This window comes from Canis lupus, chromosome 27 (genome assembly GCF_003254725.2).
Source record: "Canis lupus dingo isolate Sandy chromosome 27, ASM325472v2, whole genome shotgun sequence".
In the NCBI taxonomy this organism is placed as follows: Eukaryota; Metazoa; Chordata; class Mammalia; order Carnivora; family Canidae; genus Canis; species Canis lupus.
In genome coordinates, this window is record NC_064269.1 from 3,254,269 (window position 1) to 3,270,006 (window position 15,738).

Sequence of the window (15,738 nt, forward strand, 5' to 3'; positions counted from 1 at the left end):
GTACAACTGGAGGCTTTTAATCTACCATAGGCTAATTTATCAGCATGACACTATATCTAGAATAATTAATTACCAGAATTTGCCACAGTCAAATAAGGTGACCTAAAGAGTTTCAGGACTCTTTTTAAAAAATCTACGATTATATGCAATTTTTTTTTTAAGATTTTATTTATTTATTTATTCATGAGAGACACAGAGAGAGGCAGAGACACAGGCAGAGGGAGAAGCAGGCTCCATGGAGGGAGCCTGATGTGGGACTTGATCCCAGGACCCCGGGATCACACCCTGAGCCAAAGGCAGACACTCAACCACCGAGCCACCCAGGCATCCGTATGTGCAATTCTTAAACAGAGATGTTTAAGAAAGCTAAATTCTGATGTTCCGATCTTTAAGGAGAAGGGTGCTTCTTTAAGTTTTAGAATGGAAGGCCCACTGGTGTGACAAGGACCTTTTGGCTGAAGTAAGTCTGTTAAACGTGATCATGAGGTCCTAGGGCTGGCCCAGAGTAGAGAGTGGATGCAGGATGGGAGCAGAGGGCTGTTCTAACATGTCCACTGCCTGCCCTTAGGGAGCAGTTTGGAGTATGGAGAGGTAGGCCTTAGGACCCAGGGAAGGGGCTCCAAAATGTAGAGCCAACGGGGAATGGGAGAATCAATGAGATTAGGAAAAGCAGAACTTCTTAGGCTTATGTGATCCAGTGCAAAGAGTTTACCTGATTCATGATGGAAAATTTCCTCCCTATTCTGTTGTCTGGCAGTCGAAAGCCCTTCCTTCTCATACCATCTTCTGACTCTGACTTAAACACCTTCTCAGGATCCCCTTTTTCCTCTCCTTCAGAGAGCTCCTTCTGCTTCCTCTTCTTTCTCCGGTTACGTCTTTCTTTAGCACTCTTGGAACTGAGTTTAGATATTTCAGAGGAACTGCGAGGAGAGCCTGCCCCTTCTTCGCCTTCTTCCTCGATGGCATCTTCTGAAACAGTGCCTGCGGAGGTGGCCATTGCAGCAGCCTAGGGGAGGAGCCACAATGACATGCCAGTCAGAAGCTGTTAACTGGAGCCACACAAAGCCAAGCAACCAGTACCCGATCATTTCCTTTCCCATATGAAGCAGGGGAGAAGGAGGAAGGTGAATCAGCTGGTATAGGAGACTATGCCCAGGACCTGGCTGTCTCCATTTCCAGGTTGATCTGTGTTGTGGCACATGGCCCTACATAAATAGAGCAGAACCTCACGGTGAGAACTCTGGGATTTCTCTTGGATTCTCTTGGATTTCTCAGACAAGAACCTAGCTGCCTTCTTAGTACCAAAAGATTTCTTCTGGGCAACTATGAAAATGAATGCTAAGAAACTACACTGTACATCATTGGCCCAACAGTATAAAAACACTTGTATACTTGGATAAGTATCAGAAAACAAAATGTTAGGGTGATGACATCACTCATCCGGTTTTCAAATTTTACTTGACTATTTTACATGTATCTTCTTTTCAATTACAACCAATATTTTCATGACCATAGAGAATCTCTGAAGAAGATCCTAATGATTTCCTCACAAAAAGGCTATGCTTACATGAGACACTATATACTCGGCTCTGGTCACTTGTTTTTCTCCCAGCCACTGTAGCAGTTAACTGAACACTAAGCAGTTGAGAAATTCAACTAGAGATCAAATTAACAAACAATTTGGCCATTAAGACAAATGGAATAACTGGACCCACAATCTGCAGTTGTTACTTGGGTTATTTTAATCAGATTAATGACTTTTATTTGACAACGTGCCCAAAAAAAGATGGACTGGAATGACAATCAGATGGAGCCTTAGTCACGGTGATCTGGCCGGAAGGTCTGTAGCAAAGAATTGATCACCAACCTGTGCCTCTTCCTGTTGCTTCTTAAGTTGCTCCAACATTGCTTTGAATTCAGCCTCTTTTTGCTCTGCCTCTTCCAGTGTTGCCTGATTCTGCTCTTCATAAGCCATGGCCACCACAGCCAAGATCAAGTTCACGAGATAGAAAGAACCCACAAAGATGACCAAGACGAAGAAGATCATGTATGTTTTCCCAGCTGCTCGTAAGGTCTGTAAAGACAGAAACCATTTTCTGAGTCACGTGCATCAAATGGACCAGCCTGAAAGTAACTTGTAATAATGCTTCTCTGCAGGGGCACCACTGCATTTTGAGTACAGCAGTTCCTTTGTTGTGTGGCGAGCCCACATACTGCAGAGCACTTAGCATCCCCAAGGGCCAAAGGGCTTCCTCTATCTTTAGCTCAGAGTAAATGTCACTAGTATGTCCCCTTCACTATGACAGAAAAACTCCTCTTCCATTTCCAAATACTCTTGATACACTCTTTTCATGGAAAAACACTCCATTTTTCAAGGAAAAAATGCTCTCAGCTAAGAATTCTAATTGACTTTGTTAGTTGGTTCTAAAACAAGTATAAAGAAAAGAATGCAAGACTTCAGCTTATTTATCTACTGGCCCTCAAAGAGCACTGGCAGATAAATTCCATCTTAGGGATCAGGTCCAAGTCATAGGAAATCCCCATCTTGAGTGACATCCTTCCTTACCCTTCTACAATACGGTGGGTTTTTAAAGAGGGACATGGCATAAAGAGCAGTGGAGACAGAAGAAGAAGAAATATCTAGGACTAGTCCCTTCACTAGTAGTGAGCAAACAGACATAAAGAACACTTGGGTTTTAAGTCATGCATATGTGACCCACTATTACTTAGTTTTCATTGTTATTCTTTTCAACCATAAATATTTAATGGGATTTAGTATTAACCACAAATATTTCACGAGAAAGATTTTAACCTGAGAGAACTCCAGGCTGTCCAACAGAAAGTGGGAATTCCCTACACGATCTGAAAATTAGAAACTTCCCTTCAAGAGGTCCTTCGTGCCTGAGGGAGACATGTCTCTCATTCTCGAACTGGCATCACCAAATGCCAGAGTCAAATAGAAAACAGTGACTTATCATGGAATTTATAAGCTGGAAGACCCATAGCAATTACCTAGACTTACTTCTCCATTACCAGCAGCAAAGTTGCCTACGGTCACCAAGATAGCCCAACAGAATAAATGGCAGACCGTTTTTTTGTTTTTTGTTTTAAACTGTCACAACCTGCCTGAGCAAGTCCAGATGTGTTACAAATCTCAAAAATGTTGATACATTCAATAGAAATTTCATCTTTATAATGTATAGCATAGTGCCTTGTACAGTCTGTTTAGTTGATGTTCCTTTAAAAAGTACGCTAATCCAAAAATCTGAGAAGAGAAGTACTGCAGATGGTCTGGTGAAACAACAGGACGTAAACAGAGATCGCAGACTCCCAGGCCAGGCAGAAAGCCGCCAAGGCCGTGAGCCTCCACGGCCATATGTGACTGGCTACTAAAGACACAGGGACGAAATCTGGGAGAATTCACAGAATTTTGTAAACTAGCTGACTCTGAGAAACGACATCCTAAGACCTGTGTAAGTCCTCACTGAAGGGCTCTTAGAATGTCCCCAACCCCATAGAACCTCACACAAATTCTGTCACACTAAAGAAAAAAAAGGCATTACTCAAATAAGACGTATTACTACTTACCAACTGATACAGGTTTTCCCAGTAGTCCTGGGTCATAAGGCGAAATAATGCCAAGAAGGCCCAGCTGAAAGTGTCAAAGCTCGTGTAACCGTAGTTGGGGTTCCTTCCTGCTTTCATACACTGGTATCCCTCTGGGCATTGCCTGAGAAAAGAAAGGGAAGTTTAGGGCTTTTCAACATAATGCTACCCAATTGTCAACTATAAGTCATCAGGACTGTGGAGATAATAGAAAACCATCTAGAAAGTCAGGCCAACAAATAGGTATAAAGGAGGAGGAGGAAGAAGAAAGAAGAAAGAAGAAAGAAGAAAGAAGAAGAAGAAGAAGGAGAAGAAGAAAGAAGAAGAAGGAAGAAGAAGAAGAAGAAGGAGAAGAAGAAAGAAGAAGAAGAAGAAGAAGAAGAAGAAGAAGAAGAAGAAGAAGAAGAAGAAGAAGAAGAAGAAAGAAGAAAGAAGAAGTAGAAGAAGAAGGGGAAGGGGAAGGAGGAGAAGGAGGAGGAGGAGGGGGAGGAGAAGGAGAAGAAGAAGGAGAAGAAGGAGAAGGAGAAGAAGGAGGAGGAGAAGAAAGAAGAAAGAAAGAAAGAAGAAGAAGAAGAAGAAGAAGAAGAAGAAGAAGGACGAGGAGGAGGAGGAAGAAGAAGAAGGAGGAGGAGGAGGAGGAACAGGAGGAACAGGAGGAAGAATAGAAAGGAAAAAAGAGGAAATAAACAAAGTAGTCGGGTCAATGTTTCAAAAAAATGATGTCTTGGGGACAGCCTAGGGTCAGAGTCACTAGCCATGCCTCTTAAAAACCCCGATTCTTATGTCTTACCCAGACCTAGGAATAAAAGCTCTGGACATGGGAGCCATGAATCTGCATTTTAAGGAGGCGTGGCAGGTTATTCTTATGCATGCCAAAATTTGAGGATCACTGTTGTAGACTCATATCAATGTGCAATTCAACCAAATTCATCTTAACTACTATCCCAAATGACAAATGGCTAGCTAGAAGTTCTTCTCAATCATCCTTGTTCTCTTAACACTCAACTTTAATGACAACCTAAGTCATACTGGGGATTTCAGTAATCTCAGTTTTACCAGTTTGCCTGCTTTTAGACTCACCTGATATTTATTTCAATGTAATTTCTAGTATCTACTTTGATACAGAAATTAAATGGACTTCTATTTGTCATGGTCACCTTAAAACACTAATTCCTAGAGGCCCAATATACTCTGGATAACGATTTGACACCCTCACATTTATATAATTTTCTGTTTACAAAGCACTTTCATGTATTGTTATCTAAATGGATCATTACAATAACCCTTTAAGGAAGTGAGAACATGACTTATTAAATCCATTTTATACATGACGAAATTGAGGCTCGCCAAAGTTAAACAGCTTGCTAAAAGACTGATAGCTAAAAGTGGTAGCAGAATCAAGATTCACATTATATGGCTATAAACTTGTGTTCATAGCAGCGTTATTCATAATAACTAAAATATGGAAGCAACCCAAGTGTCTGTTGACAGATGAACGGGTAAACAAAATGTGGTATATACAGACAATGGATTATCACTCAGCCTTAAAAAAGAAGAAAATTTCTGACATATGCTACATAACATGGGTAAACCTTGAGGACATCACGCTAAGTGAAAGAAGCCAATCATAAAAAGACAATTACTGTATGATTCCACTTACGCGAGGTACTGAGAGTGGTCAATATCATAGAGACAGAAAGTGGAATAGTGGTTAGTGGTCCCTTGGGGACTGGGAAGGGAGGGGGAAATGGGAAGTTAGTGTTCAATGAGTATAGTCTCAGTTTGGGAAGATGGAAAGTACTGAGGATAGATGGTGGTGATGGTTGTATGACACTGTGAATGTACTTAATGTCACTAAACTAGACACTTAAAAATGGTTATAAGAGTAAATCTTATGTTCCATGAATTTTACTACAATTTTTTCAAAATGGGGAAAAAAGGGATACCTGGGTGGCTCAGCTCAGTTGGTTAAGTGTCTGCCTGGGCTCAGGTCATGATCTCGGGGTCCTGGGAACAGACCCCGAGTTGGGGGTGGTTCCCGCTCAGCTGGGAGTCTGCTTCTCCCTCTCTTGCTGTCCCTCCCTCTGTTCATGGGTTCTCTCCCTCAAATAAATAAATAAAATCTTAAAAAAAAAAAAAAAAAAAACAGAAGAAAAATATTATCTTGCTATTCTGCTCCCTCACCATGCCATCAGGCCTAGTATGTTTTGGGTCATCCTTGGTACTAATCTACTACCAAGACAGTGTCCCTACATTATATCTTATTAATCATGTTACAGTAGAATGAAGGGAGTCTACAAGAGACAGTCAAGGTATCTGGCGTTATAGGCTCTACCCTTACTTAGCCTTTTACATTTTTAATTTTGTCTTGAGACTATAGGCACATTCACTTACTAGTGAAATGCCAATTTTGGGTGGACAAATATGAAGCAGGAAGAAAATCTGAGTCAACCAAAATGTCAGACCCAGTTAGGATCTACTACATAAGCACAAAGAGAAGTGAAAATATTGCCCATTTTCATCTGACACATTATTTTAAGGGAGAAGAATAAAATTAGGCGAGTTACTTACCCAGCATCAGAACTGTTCCCACAGAGTAAAGGTTCCAGCATGCCAGGAACTATGTAAAAATTTGCTAGAAAAGTTTGAAGAGGCAGGAAATGAATAAGGCAGATTGAAGTGAATGAGAGAGTAAGATCACACCGTTCCTAACTAGCCCTGGCAGTCATTGATTTGAGCTCATATATTCATTCTTACCTGAGTAAAACCTGGTAAGAATTCTTTCCCATTAATTATTTTCTTTATATATTTGAGGTCATATATTCTTACCAGAGTAAAACCTGGTAAGAATTCTTTCCCAATAATTATTTCCTTATATATACTTAAAAATGAAAAGTGCTACCATATAGCCCTAATGCAATGACCTTTTCACAGACATTTGACCTCCACTCATATTTCAAGTCTACAGGCTAGTTTCTGCTACTTGAATCTATGGAGTCTGAAAGTGAGTTTTCTAAGCTCTTTACTCCTTTATACAACTTTAGCCTTCAATCCTTAAAACTACTCTTTACCACAGATAAGCTAAAACCCTCACTAAATCACATTACCATGTCCTCTATTAATTAGAAGGCACGTTTCCCTTGCCTGTGTGTGTCGCTGAAATTGCCTTTGCAACATTTTCTTATGGCTACTTAACTGCCTTTAGTTCCTCGAGGACGGTGAGTAGTGCTATTGCTAACTCTTCCCCATTATTTTATGGAAATACTACCATACTTAACGTCCCTTAGTGCAGACCCAACTGCTGTGCTTCCTGAACTGAAATTATCAGAATTCCTTCGCTACAAGGGGCTCAAATGGTTATCTGGAGATTAACTGACTCCCCCTAGCAGACTGATTCCTAAGGTCTTATATGAAGAGAGCTGACGAGGCATATTCTGAACTTTTCAATGTTTAAGTATCTGAGGTAAGCCAAGTAGGGAAAAAGGTATTTTTATCAAATTCCTAAGCCTGGTTTTCAGAGCAAATGGAGTTTCTTTTTGGTTTTAAAGGGACAGCCAGAGAGCACTTCTGAACACAGTCCTACCCCGGGGACAGGGAATCACTTCCTCACTGCTTCCATAGCCCTGGGTTGCATCCCAGCCCCAGCTACTTCTGAAAGCCCAGTGACGGCTTCAGACCACTAAGATAGAGGCAGACTTGTCTTTCGCCCCTCGCAGAGAAGGGGCCACCTACTTTTATTGTTGATATACTCTTCCCAGTCAAAGCCTTTGGTGCCATTTTCCAGATAGCTCTCGTTGAAGTTTATGGGCCACACGACACACTTGTTTCGCAGGTTGCCCATGAACAGCTGCAGTCCGATCAAGGCAAAGACACTCAAGCAGAACACTGTCAGAATCATCACATCTGACAGCTTCTTCACTGACTGGATTAGGGCACCCACAATGGTCTTCAGGCCTGAGGAGATAGAAGTCCCAGAATCAGAGTCATCTCAGCACCCTCCCCACCTCCCCCAGCCTCCCTCTTAGCTGCGGGCTTCTACTCCTCCCACAGCACCACCCGTGAACCATGGCCACTTTCTTATGACACTGGGTCAGCAATATTATCAATTTTTCCACAAGTATCAATTCTTAAGTCAATCATTTTTAAGAAGAAAAAGGAAAGTTCCTTCTCCAATAGTCGGCTCTTTTCTTCCTGGAAGTACTTCCCTGAGTCTGACTGCTGCTTAGCTCCTCAAATGAATACAGGCTCTTACTTGCCTCAGAACCTTCGTACATGCTGTTCCCTCTGCCTGGAATGCTTCCTTCCATTCCCCTGTCCTACCCACTTCTATTCATTCTTTGGGCTCAGCTTAAATTTCAGTTCCCTCATAAAGCCCTCCCTGACTTTACAATTCCTCTGCCTCCCTCATTATTCATAATAATTTAATAGCACCTTATACTTTCCTTTATAGCATTTATCATGGTTATAATTAATTATTTATGTCTGTCTCATTCCCAGCTGTATCTAGACTGCCCAGCCCATGGCAGGTACTCAATAAATATGTGCTGAATAAATAAATGGGAAAATCAGGGATTGAGGAGGTTTCCTGGTTGGGCAGAGAACTACTAGAAAGTTTAAAAGCCAAGTTGTGAGAAAGTACAATAAATATTTTCCCAAGAGTTCTGGAAATACCAATGTATTGAAAAGGTTAATTATTATCAACCCAGTATTTATGGTTTGTCTTCCCATTTACAAATATACCTTCTCTGGATCACACATATGCCCTGTTCTCTACAAGTGACCTTTTTTCTGTCCTAGATTAAAAACAAAATAAAAAATGTTCAACCCACTTAAACTCGAGATTTAAATACAAGCCACTGGTTCAAATTTGAACCTGAAAGTAGCTTTCTTAACTGCAATGGAGGGATCAGTGATAGGAAGCACAGAAGACATGGTGGTGGGTTCATAACGTTTGGGTCAGAACGGATTCTGTGTGAGACTCCCCCCGGCAGGCCCAGACATCAGGCCATCCAAAGGACATGGCCAACAGAGCAATGAGCACTCCAGAGAGGGCAGTGTACCAGGATAGGCGGGAGGTAGACACAGCACCTTGACACACGGGCCTCAGGAGTGATTTCACCCCTGATCTACTTCTGAAGGCAGGAATATCAGATTAAAATTCAAGAGAAATCCTAATCTTGGCTTTGAAGTGTGAAGCTAGGTATATAATTTACTACTCTTAATTAACTTATACCACTTACTAGTATAACCTGAGTGATACACTTAACCTCTTGGAATCTCAGTTTTTTCATCTTTAAAATGGGAATAATTATGGTTGAGTATCACAGGGCTCTTGTGATGATTAAGGATAATTCATATAAGCACTTAGCCCAGTACCTGGTACATAGGAAATGACTCAAGTGTTAACCATTTTTGCCTGAACCTCTGTTTATTCATTTATAAAAAGGTGTTTACAATACCCTTCACTGGGTTGTTGTGAGGCTTAAACAAGATAATGAATGCAAAATACCAAGTACAGTACCTGGCACTTAACACTTGCAAGCTATCACTGTTACACATATGTTGCCCTCCTCAAAGAGATATGATTGGGCTAATGACACTGCATGGCTAACCTCGTATCATGGTGATCTAGGAGGGAAGATGGACGTGACTGGTTCTTTGCTGTATTTTGCAAGTAACCACTTAGAATGTTTAAAGTTGAATTCAATAGAATTTTCTATCTGAGTCCAATAATAGTAATGCATGGCACAGGACTTGACACAAAGCAGGCACTTAACATATTTTTATTGAAAGAGCAAATGAATAAGAAATCTTTCCTTTCACATAGATACCCTGAAAGGGATCTAAGAAGAATGATTTTTTTTTTAAAAAAAGAGCTACGAATTAAGATTTTAGAGCATAAACGTGTGAAAGGTGTGTGTTTTCTTATAAAATGGACCTTCCATGGATACTGTGGCCACCAAAGGAATTAGAAGAACTTGTCTACATTAAAGGTATAGGATACAAGACATTTCTAACCTGATTCTTTTCTCCTCATAAGACTGCAGGAACATCCGGGTGGTCAGTCGGTTAAGCATCTACCTTTGGCTCATGTCATGATCTTAGGGTCCTGGGAAAGAGCCCCGTGGCAGGCTTCTCTGCTCAACGGGGAGTCTGCTTCTCCCTCTCTTTGCCCCTCCCCCCAATCATGCTCTTTCCCTCTCTCTCAAATAAATAAAATCTTTAATAATAAAAAAAAGACTGTGCAAAAAAAGTACCAGACAGGAAATCAGAAAATAGAGATCCTGGTCCTGGCTCAGCCAGTGACTATGACCCACTATATATCAGAACAAATTCAGGGTCCCATCTTATTTTCTTATACACAGAAAATGTGGATAAACACAGGAGTAACGTGGCACTGAGCAGTAGAGGAAAAGCTGAAGAACTGTCTTAAAAAGTCTTTCAGGGATCCCTGGGTGGCGCAGCGGTTTGGCGCCTGCCTTTGGCCCAGGGCGCGATCCTGGAGACCCGGGATCGAATCCCATGTCGGGCTCCCGGTGCATGGAGCCTGCTTCTCCCTCTGCCTATGTCTCTGCCTCTCTCTCTCTCTCTCTGTCTATCATTAAAAAAAAAAAAAAAGTCTTTCAACTTAGAGCAGAGATATTTATTTCTTTGAGATTAAGTAACTGAAATCTCAATCTTATATTCCAAAGGCTATGAGAAGCTGTATCACAGTCACACAGATAAGTAAGAAGATACTGGTGGTATAAAACAGAAGGCAACCATCAAGAAGTAAAAGTTGTTCCAGTATTATGGGCCTTATTTACATAAGTTGCTGAGGAATAGAAAAGTCCTTCACTTGGGCAGCCCAGATGGCTCAGCGGTTTAGCGCCGGCTTCAGCCCAGGTCGTGGTCCTGGAGACCCGGGATTGAGTCCCACGTCCGGCTCCCTGCATGGAGCCCGCTTCTCCCTCTGCCTGTGTCTCTGCGTCTCTCTCTCTCTCTGTATCTCTCATGAATAAATAAATGAAATTTAAAAAGAAAAAAAAAGAAAAGAAAAATCCTTCACTTGATTTTTTGGCTTGGTTGAGGCGGGTCTATAGTAAGTGAATACTTAAATTCTAGGTTCCTAAAATTATACAGCTCTGTTTCCAAAGTCAAAGCACGATTTTAAAAAAGAAAATAGTTGAATAGGTCACTGAAGAATGGTGGTAGTTTCTTTTCCCTGGACTTCTTTAAGGAGAACTTGTATCTCTCCAGAACGGTTGAGACAACCACTGATCTCAACACTGGATGATTGCTCAAAGCCTTTTCTATTTCCATTTTAAATGAATTGAGAAAGGAGCTGTAAGCTGTCATTTGTAGTAGTAACAAGAGTATAATGCTACCAAATAGTCAAACCAATGCATTGGTGATATCAATCAATAAAATTTTTTAAAAACATACAATTTTAGCATGAGTCTAATCTGATTTTCCTCAGGTGGGAACTTTATGGACAGTTCCAAGCCCATATAACAGAAAATTCCAGGCCACGAGGCTCAAATTATCCCCTATTCTATGAAGCTGGACCCCCAACAGCCTCATTTTTAGGAAGTGATGGTCTGTTAGTAGGTTACAGATGTCACGGTGGACATCATCCAACCTAAATCCCAATATTTTCCTCCAGGAACTTAGAATGGGAAAAAAGACATTCCAGTAGTCTTTTCAAGTGGAAGGAATGATAACATATAAATTTGGGAACTAAGTGGCAGTTACAATCCGTCATTATATTAGGATATGTCTGAGAAGTAAAGGCAGGTAGTTAAGCTAAGAGACAGAAAAAGGTAATAGACACATGGAGAGAAAAAACATGAAGACAGAGTACCAGCCCTTAGATTCCCTGAAGTACTCATGAAGCCTTTCACTTGCAACCAAAGATGTTCAACTAATAGACCAACCATACATGAAACTCATCACTTTCCTGGGGACAGACTTAAATGCTCTCAATCAGCTGCTTAAAATCGTTTCTCCATAAACCAGATGTCATTGCTGAAGAAATCTGTAAACATGAGTCAAGAAGGAAAAAAAAAAACTTCAAGTGTTTTCTTCTGAAGTCTGAGGTTTAGACCAACTCCTTGGTGAGAGTTCTTTCAGGTTCAAGAAATGTAAAGTAGGAACTTTTAAGTTGGAAATGGTATTCAGCTGCTAATACTTCACAGGGGCTCAGAGAAACAGATCTTAATTAAGCAAGAATAACTACTAAATAACACTAACTATGGTTATCAAAAAGTTTACTCTCTAAGCTTTCCATTCAGGTCCCATAGGAAGAAAGGTGATGTGGTGTAATGTTAGCATGCCGAGCTAGACTCATAATTATACAGCAATATTAAATGTATATGGTCATTGAATCATCTGGCTTCTGCCAAGACTCTTCTTCCTTCCATTAAGGTTGATGACTGTGAATGACCATACTTACAGACCTCAATGCTAAGTTACGGAGATGAAGTTATCAATGCATTTCTCTCCCTTCCCCTCCAGTTTTATTGAGAAATAACTGACATCACTGTAGAAATTTAAGGCATACGTCATGATGGTTTGATTTACGTGTCCTGTGAAATGATTACCACCGTAGGTTCAGCTAACATCCATCTTCTCGTATAGATACAATAGAAAGAGGAGGAGGAAAAAGAAAAAGAGGGAAAAAAATTCCCTCTTGTGATGAGAACTCTTAGGAGTTACTCTGTTAGAAGTTCCCTATGTATCATACAGCGGTGTTAGCTCTAGTCATCATGTTGTACATCACACCCTGGCACTTTCTTTCTTATGTCTGGACCTTTTGACCACCTTCATCCAATTCCTTCTCTGCACACTCAACCTCGGTTATCCACAAGTCTGATGTCTTTTTCTGTGAGTTTGTCTGCTTGTTTTTAGATTCCATACATCAATGAGATCAGACAGTATTTGTCTTTCTCTGTCCAACTTATTTCCTGAGTATAATGCCTTCAAGATCTAACCACATTGTCACAAATGGTAGGATTTCCTTGTTTTTTATACCTGAATAATATTCCATTGTGTATATATCTCACAGCTTTATCTATTCATCCATCAATGGACACTTAGGTTGTTTCCATGTCTTAGCTATTGTAAATAATGCTGGTATGAACACGGGGTACAGATATCTTTTTTGAGTTAGTGCTTTCGTTTCCTTTGGATATATTCCCAGAAGTCGAATTGCTGGATCATATGGTAGTTCTATTTTTAATTTTTGAGGATCCTTCATACTGTTTCCCATAGTGGCTGCACCAATTTACTAATCCCAACAGTGTGCAAGGGTTCCCTTTTCTCCACTTCCATGCCAGCGTTTGTTAGCTCATCTCCTTGATGGTGGCCATTCTAACAGGATATCTCGTTATGGTTTTAATTTGCATTTCCCTAATGACTAGTGATACTGAGCATCTTTTCATGCCCTTAGTGGTCTTTCATATAATGCATTTCTTAAGCTTGAGCTCTATAGTCTTGCCAGCAGTGACTGATGCGCCCTAGTAAATGAAGCCAGGCAAAAGTGCTCCCTGTTACCACCAACACAGGTCAATGAGACAAGTAGCTGCTGGTTGAATTCCTAACCTGATGCACACAAGAATGGAAAATGCCACTGTTCTGGCTGTGACAGGAAGTTGCCTTGCTTCTTCTACTGGCTCACAACACCACATACCAGAACAAGCAAGATACTGACTGAAAACTGATTATCCCAAACAGAGCAGAATGCTCCTTCAAACGACTCCTACACAACAGAGTGTGCAACAGAAGCCACGTGGGGGCAAATTGGACAGCAAGAACTCTTGGAAAAGGCTAACATTAACTAGCACCGGGATGAGTCTAAGCAGAAGCAGTTAACACATTTACTATAGATCAGGAAAAGACAGCTGGACCTGATGTACAGAATTGTCTGCTACTAAGAGGAAGTCAGGACATTTGAGGAGTTCTGAGAAACAGGTGAAGTCCCCACATTCAAAAGCACCTCTGAGCCTCCTGTTACCCTTCATGATGTCCGGCAATCCCTTGGACAAACGAACAAAGCCTGCTTATGTGCCAAGTCCAGAGAAATTAGCTATGCATACTGGGATCAAAATCTTCCACAGTGGTGATGCCAGATTACAAATAAAGTAAGTTTCTATTTCCTAGTTTGTGGCTCAGGTTGAGAAATCTGTCTGGTCCAAAGCAACATGAGCTAATTCTACAAAATTAACATTGGAATAGGTCTCAAGAGCAGTAATGAGCAGTTCTCACCCCAGGGAAATAGAATTCCCTAATTCCCAAAATCTGGTTTGGTTCAGACAAGCCCTAGGGTAAAGCTGTGCCAGGTCAGTTTTCCTGCCCCAGGTTCCAGCCTCACAATGATATTCGTGAACGTTCTTTATTTTATTTTTCATGTTCATTCCAATTTATCCATAAATGTCTTTTTTTTTAAGATTTTATTCATTTATTCATGAGAGACACACACGGAAAGAGAGAGAGAGAGAGAGGCAGAGACACAGGCAGAGGAAGAAGCAGGCTCTATGCAGGAAGCCCGACGCGGGACTCGATCCCGGGTCTCCAGGGTCATGCCCAGGGCTGAAGGTGGCGCTAAACCGCTGAGCCACCTGGGCTGCCCTGTGAAGGTTCTTTAGATCAAAAATAATTTGGGAGAAATTTGGAGGCAGTAGATTTATCTACTCAAGATCAGATTTATATCACAAAGTCTGAGCGAAATTCAAACTAGCTTCCAAAGGTAGTTCAGTGGGATCCCGTGAGACTCCAGGGTTTTCCCCACTCAGGACTCCTGTGTTAAACTTGTTATCTTTTCTGAGAAGCAATGGGAAAAGGAGAAATACAAAAACAATTGGATTAAGAACTAGAATATTATAAAGGAAATAAGGGGTCTACATATAGTCTGAAAACACTTTCTATCCCCCTTCATTGTGCAGCAGAGATTGCCATACTCATACTGCATACATCTAAAGAAAGTGCTTTCTTTGTGGGGTGGGAAGAAGGAAGGGCCCATCATTTTTCCTGCTTTTTATCTGATACCACAGGTAAGGAGAGAAAGTAATTGAAATGAAAGCACAGAAATAAAAAAATCAATGAGAAAAATAATTTAAAAATTACAACTCTAAAGAAAGCAAAATGATATTAAACTAGTGTTGGCAAACAGAGAAGCAGGGCTTTTTGGGAGTCACTGAAATGGTGATAGAAATGAGAAGCAACTGGCAAATGAGGCTGTCCCAAATGGTTTTGTTTACACCATGAAATGCTACTCAATAGGAAAAACCTCAGATTCCTGCTTTGAGATTTCTGCCCTTTCTTTGGGGATGTCAGTCCTGAGGCACGTGGTTCAAACATGCAGAAAATGAAACTTCTGACAAAGTCACTCAGCTCATTTTTATATCCGGGCCCCAAATGAATATAAAGTAAAAACGTAGTTTTTGTTTGTTTAAAGATTTTATTTATTTTAGAGAGAGAGAGTGACAGAGACAGAGAAAGAGAGGGGGGAGGAGCAGAGGGAGAGGCACAGGCAGACTCCGTGCTGAGCACAGAGCCCACACTGGGCTGGATCCCACCACTCCGAGACCACAACCTGAGCCGAAACCAAGAGTCAGGCGATCAACCGACTAAGCCACCCACGCGCCCTGAAAACAAAGTTTAAGACATGAATTTCTAAACAGAATACTTCAATGTCAAGTTGAATCCACTGAATTCTGGACCAAAGAAAATGTAGAAAGGGTCTTTTCCTGCAACTGCAGTTTGTATGCATTGTTCTTCAAGCCAAGGCCTCTGAAGCAAAAGGGAAACCATGTGTGATGCATATCTAGGTCTTCAGTTAGCAAATAAAAAGGGTCAGAATGTGGGTTTGGTCTTTTCTAAGCCACTGGAAGGCTTTAAATCAAAGCACCTCTCATCCAAAAGGCTAGAGCTGACTGATGCACTGCACAATCCCATCTTCTGGGAGTCCTGACCATCATGATACATTAAGAACATCTCCCAAAGGTGCTAAGAGGGAGGGCAGCACCAGCCCAGGTGAGTGTGTGAGTTCTCTGGGAAAGGAAAACTCTCCTGAAAGTTGCTGAAGGCTTTGTGGGATCTTGCAGCCCCATGTCAGTTCTGTGGTTGCTCTCACTTCTGTTTCTGGCAGCTTCA

At 41.1% G+C, this 15,738-nt stretch overlaps 1 protein-coding gene across 5 annotated transcripts in view; it reads right to left on the reverse strand.

Moving 5' to 3' along the window:
• SCN8A (sodium voltage-gated channel alpha subunit 8) overlaps positions 1-15,738 on the reverse strand; it is a 178,051-nt gene that overhangs the window by 75,746 nt on the left and 86,567 nt on the right. For all 5 annotated transcript variants that reach the window (XM_049102407.1, XM_049102405.1, XM_049102406.1 and 2 more), the window contains exons 7-11: positions 7,339-7,560; positions 6,178-6,241; positions 3,589-3,730; positions 1,868-2,074; positions 713-1,006 (exon numbers count right to left, since the gene is read on the reverse strand). In XM_049102407.1, the coding sequence (XP_048958364.1) occupies positions 713-1,006; positions 1,868-2,074; positions 3,589-3,730; positions 6,178-6,241; positions 7,339-7,560 (929 nt within the window). The remainder of the gene's footprint in view (positions 1-712; positions 1,007-1,867; positions 2,075-3,588; positions 3,731-6,177; positions 6,242-7,338; positions 7,561-15,738) is intronic.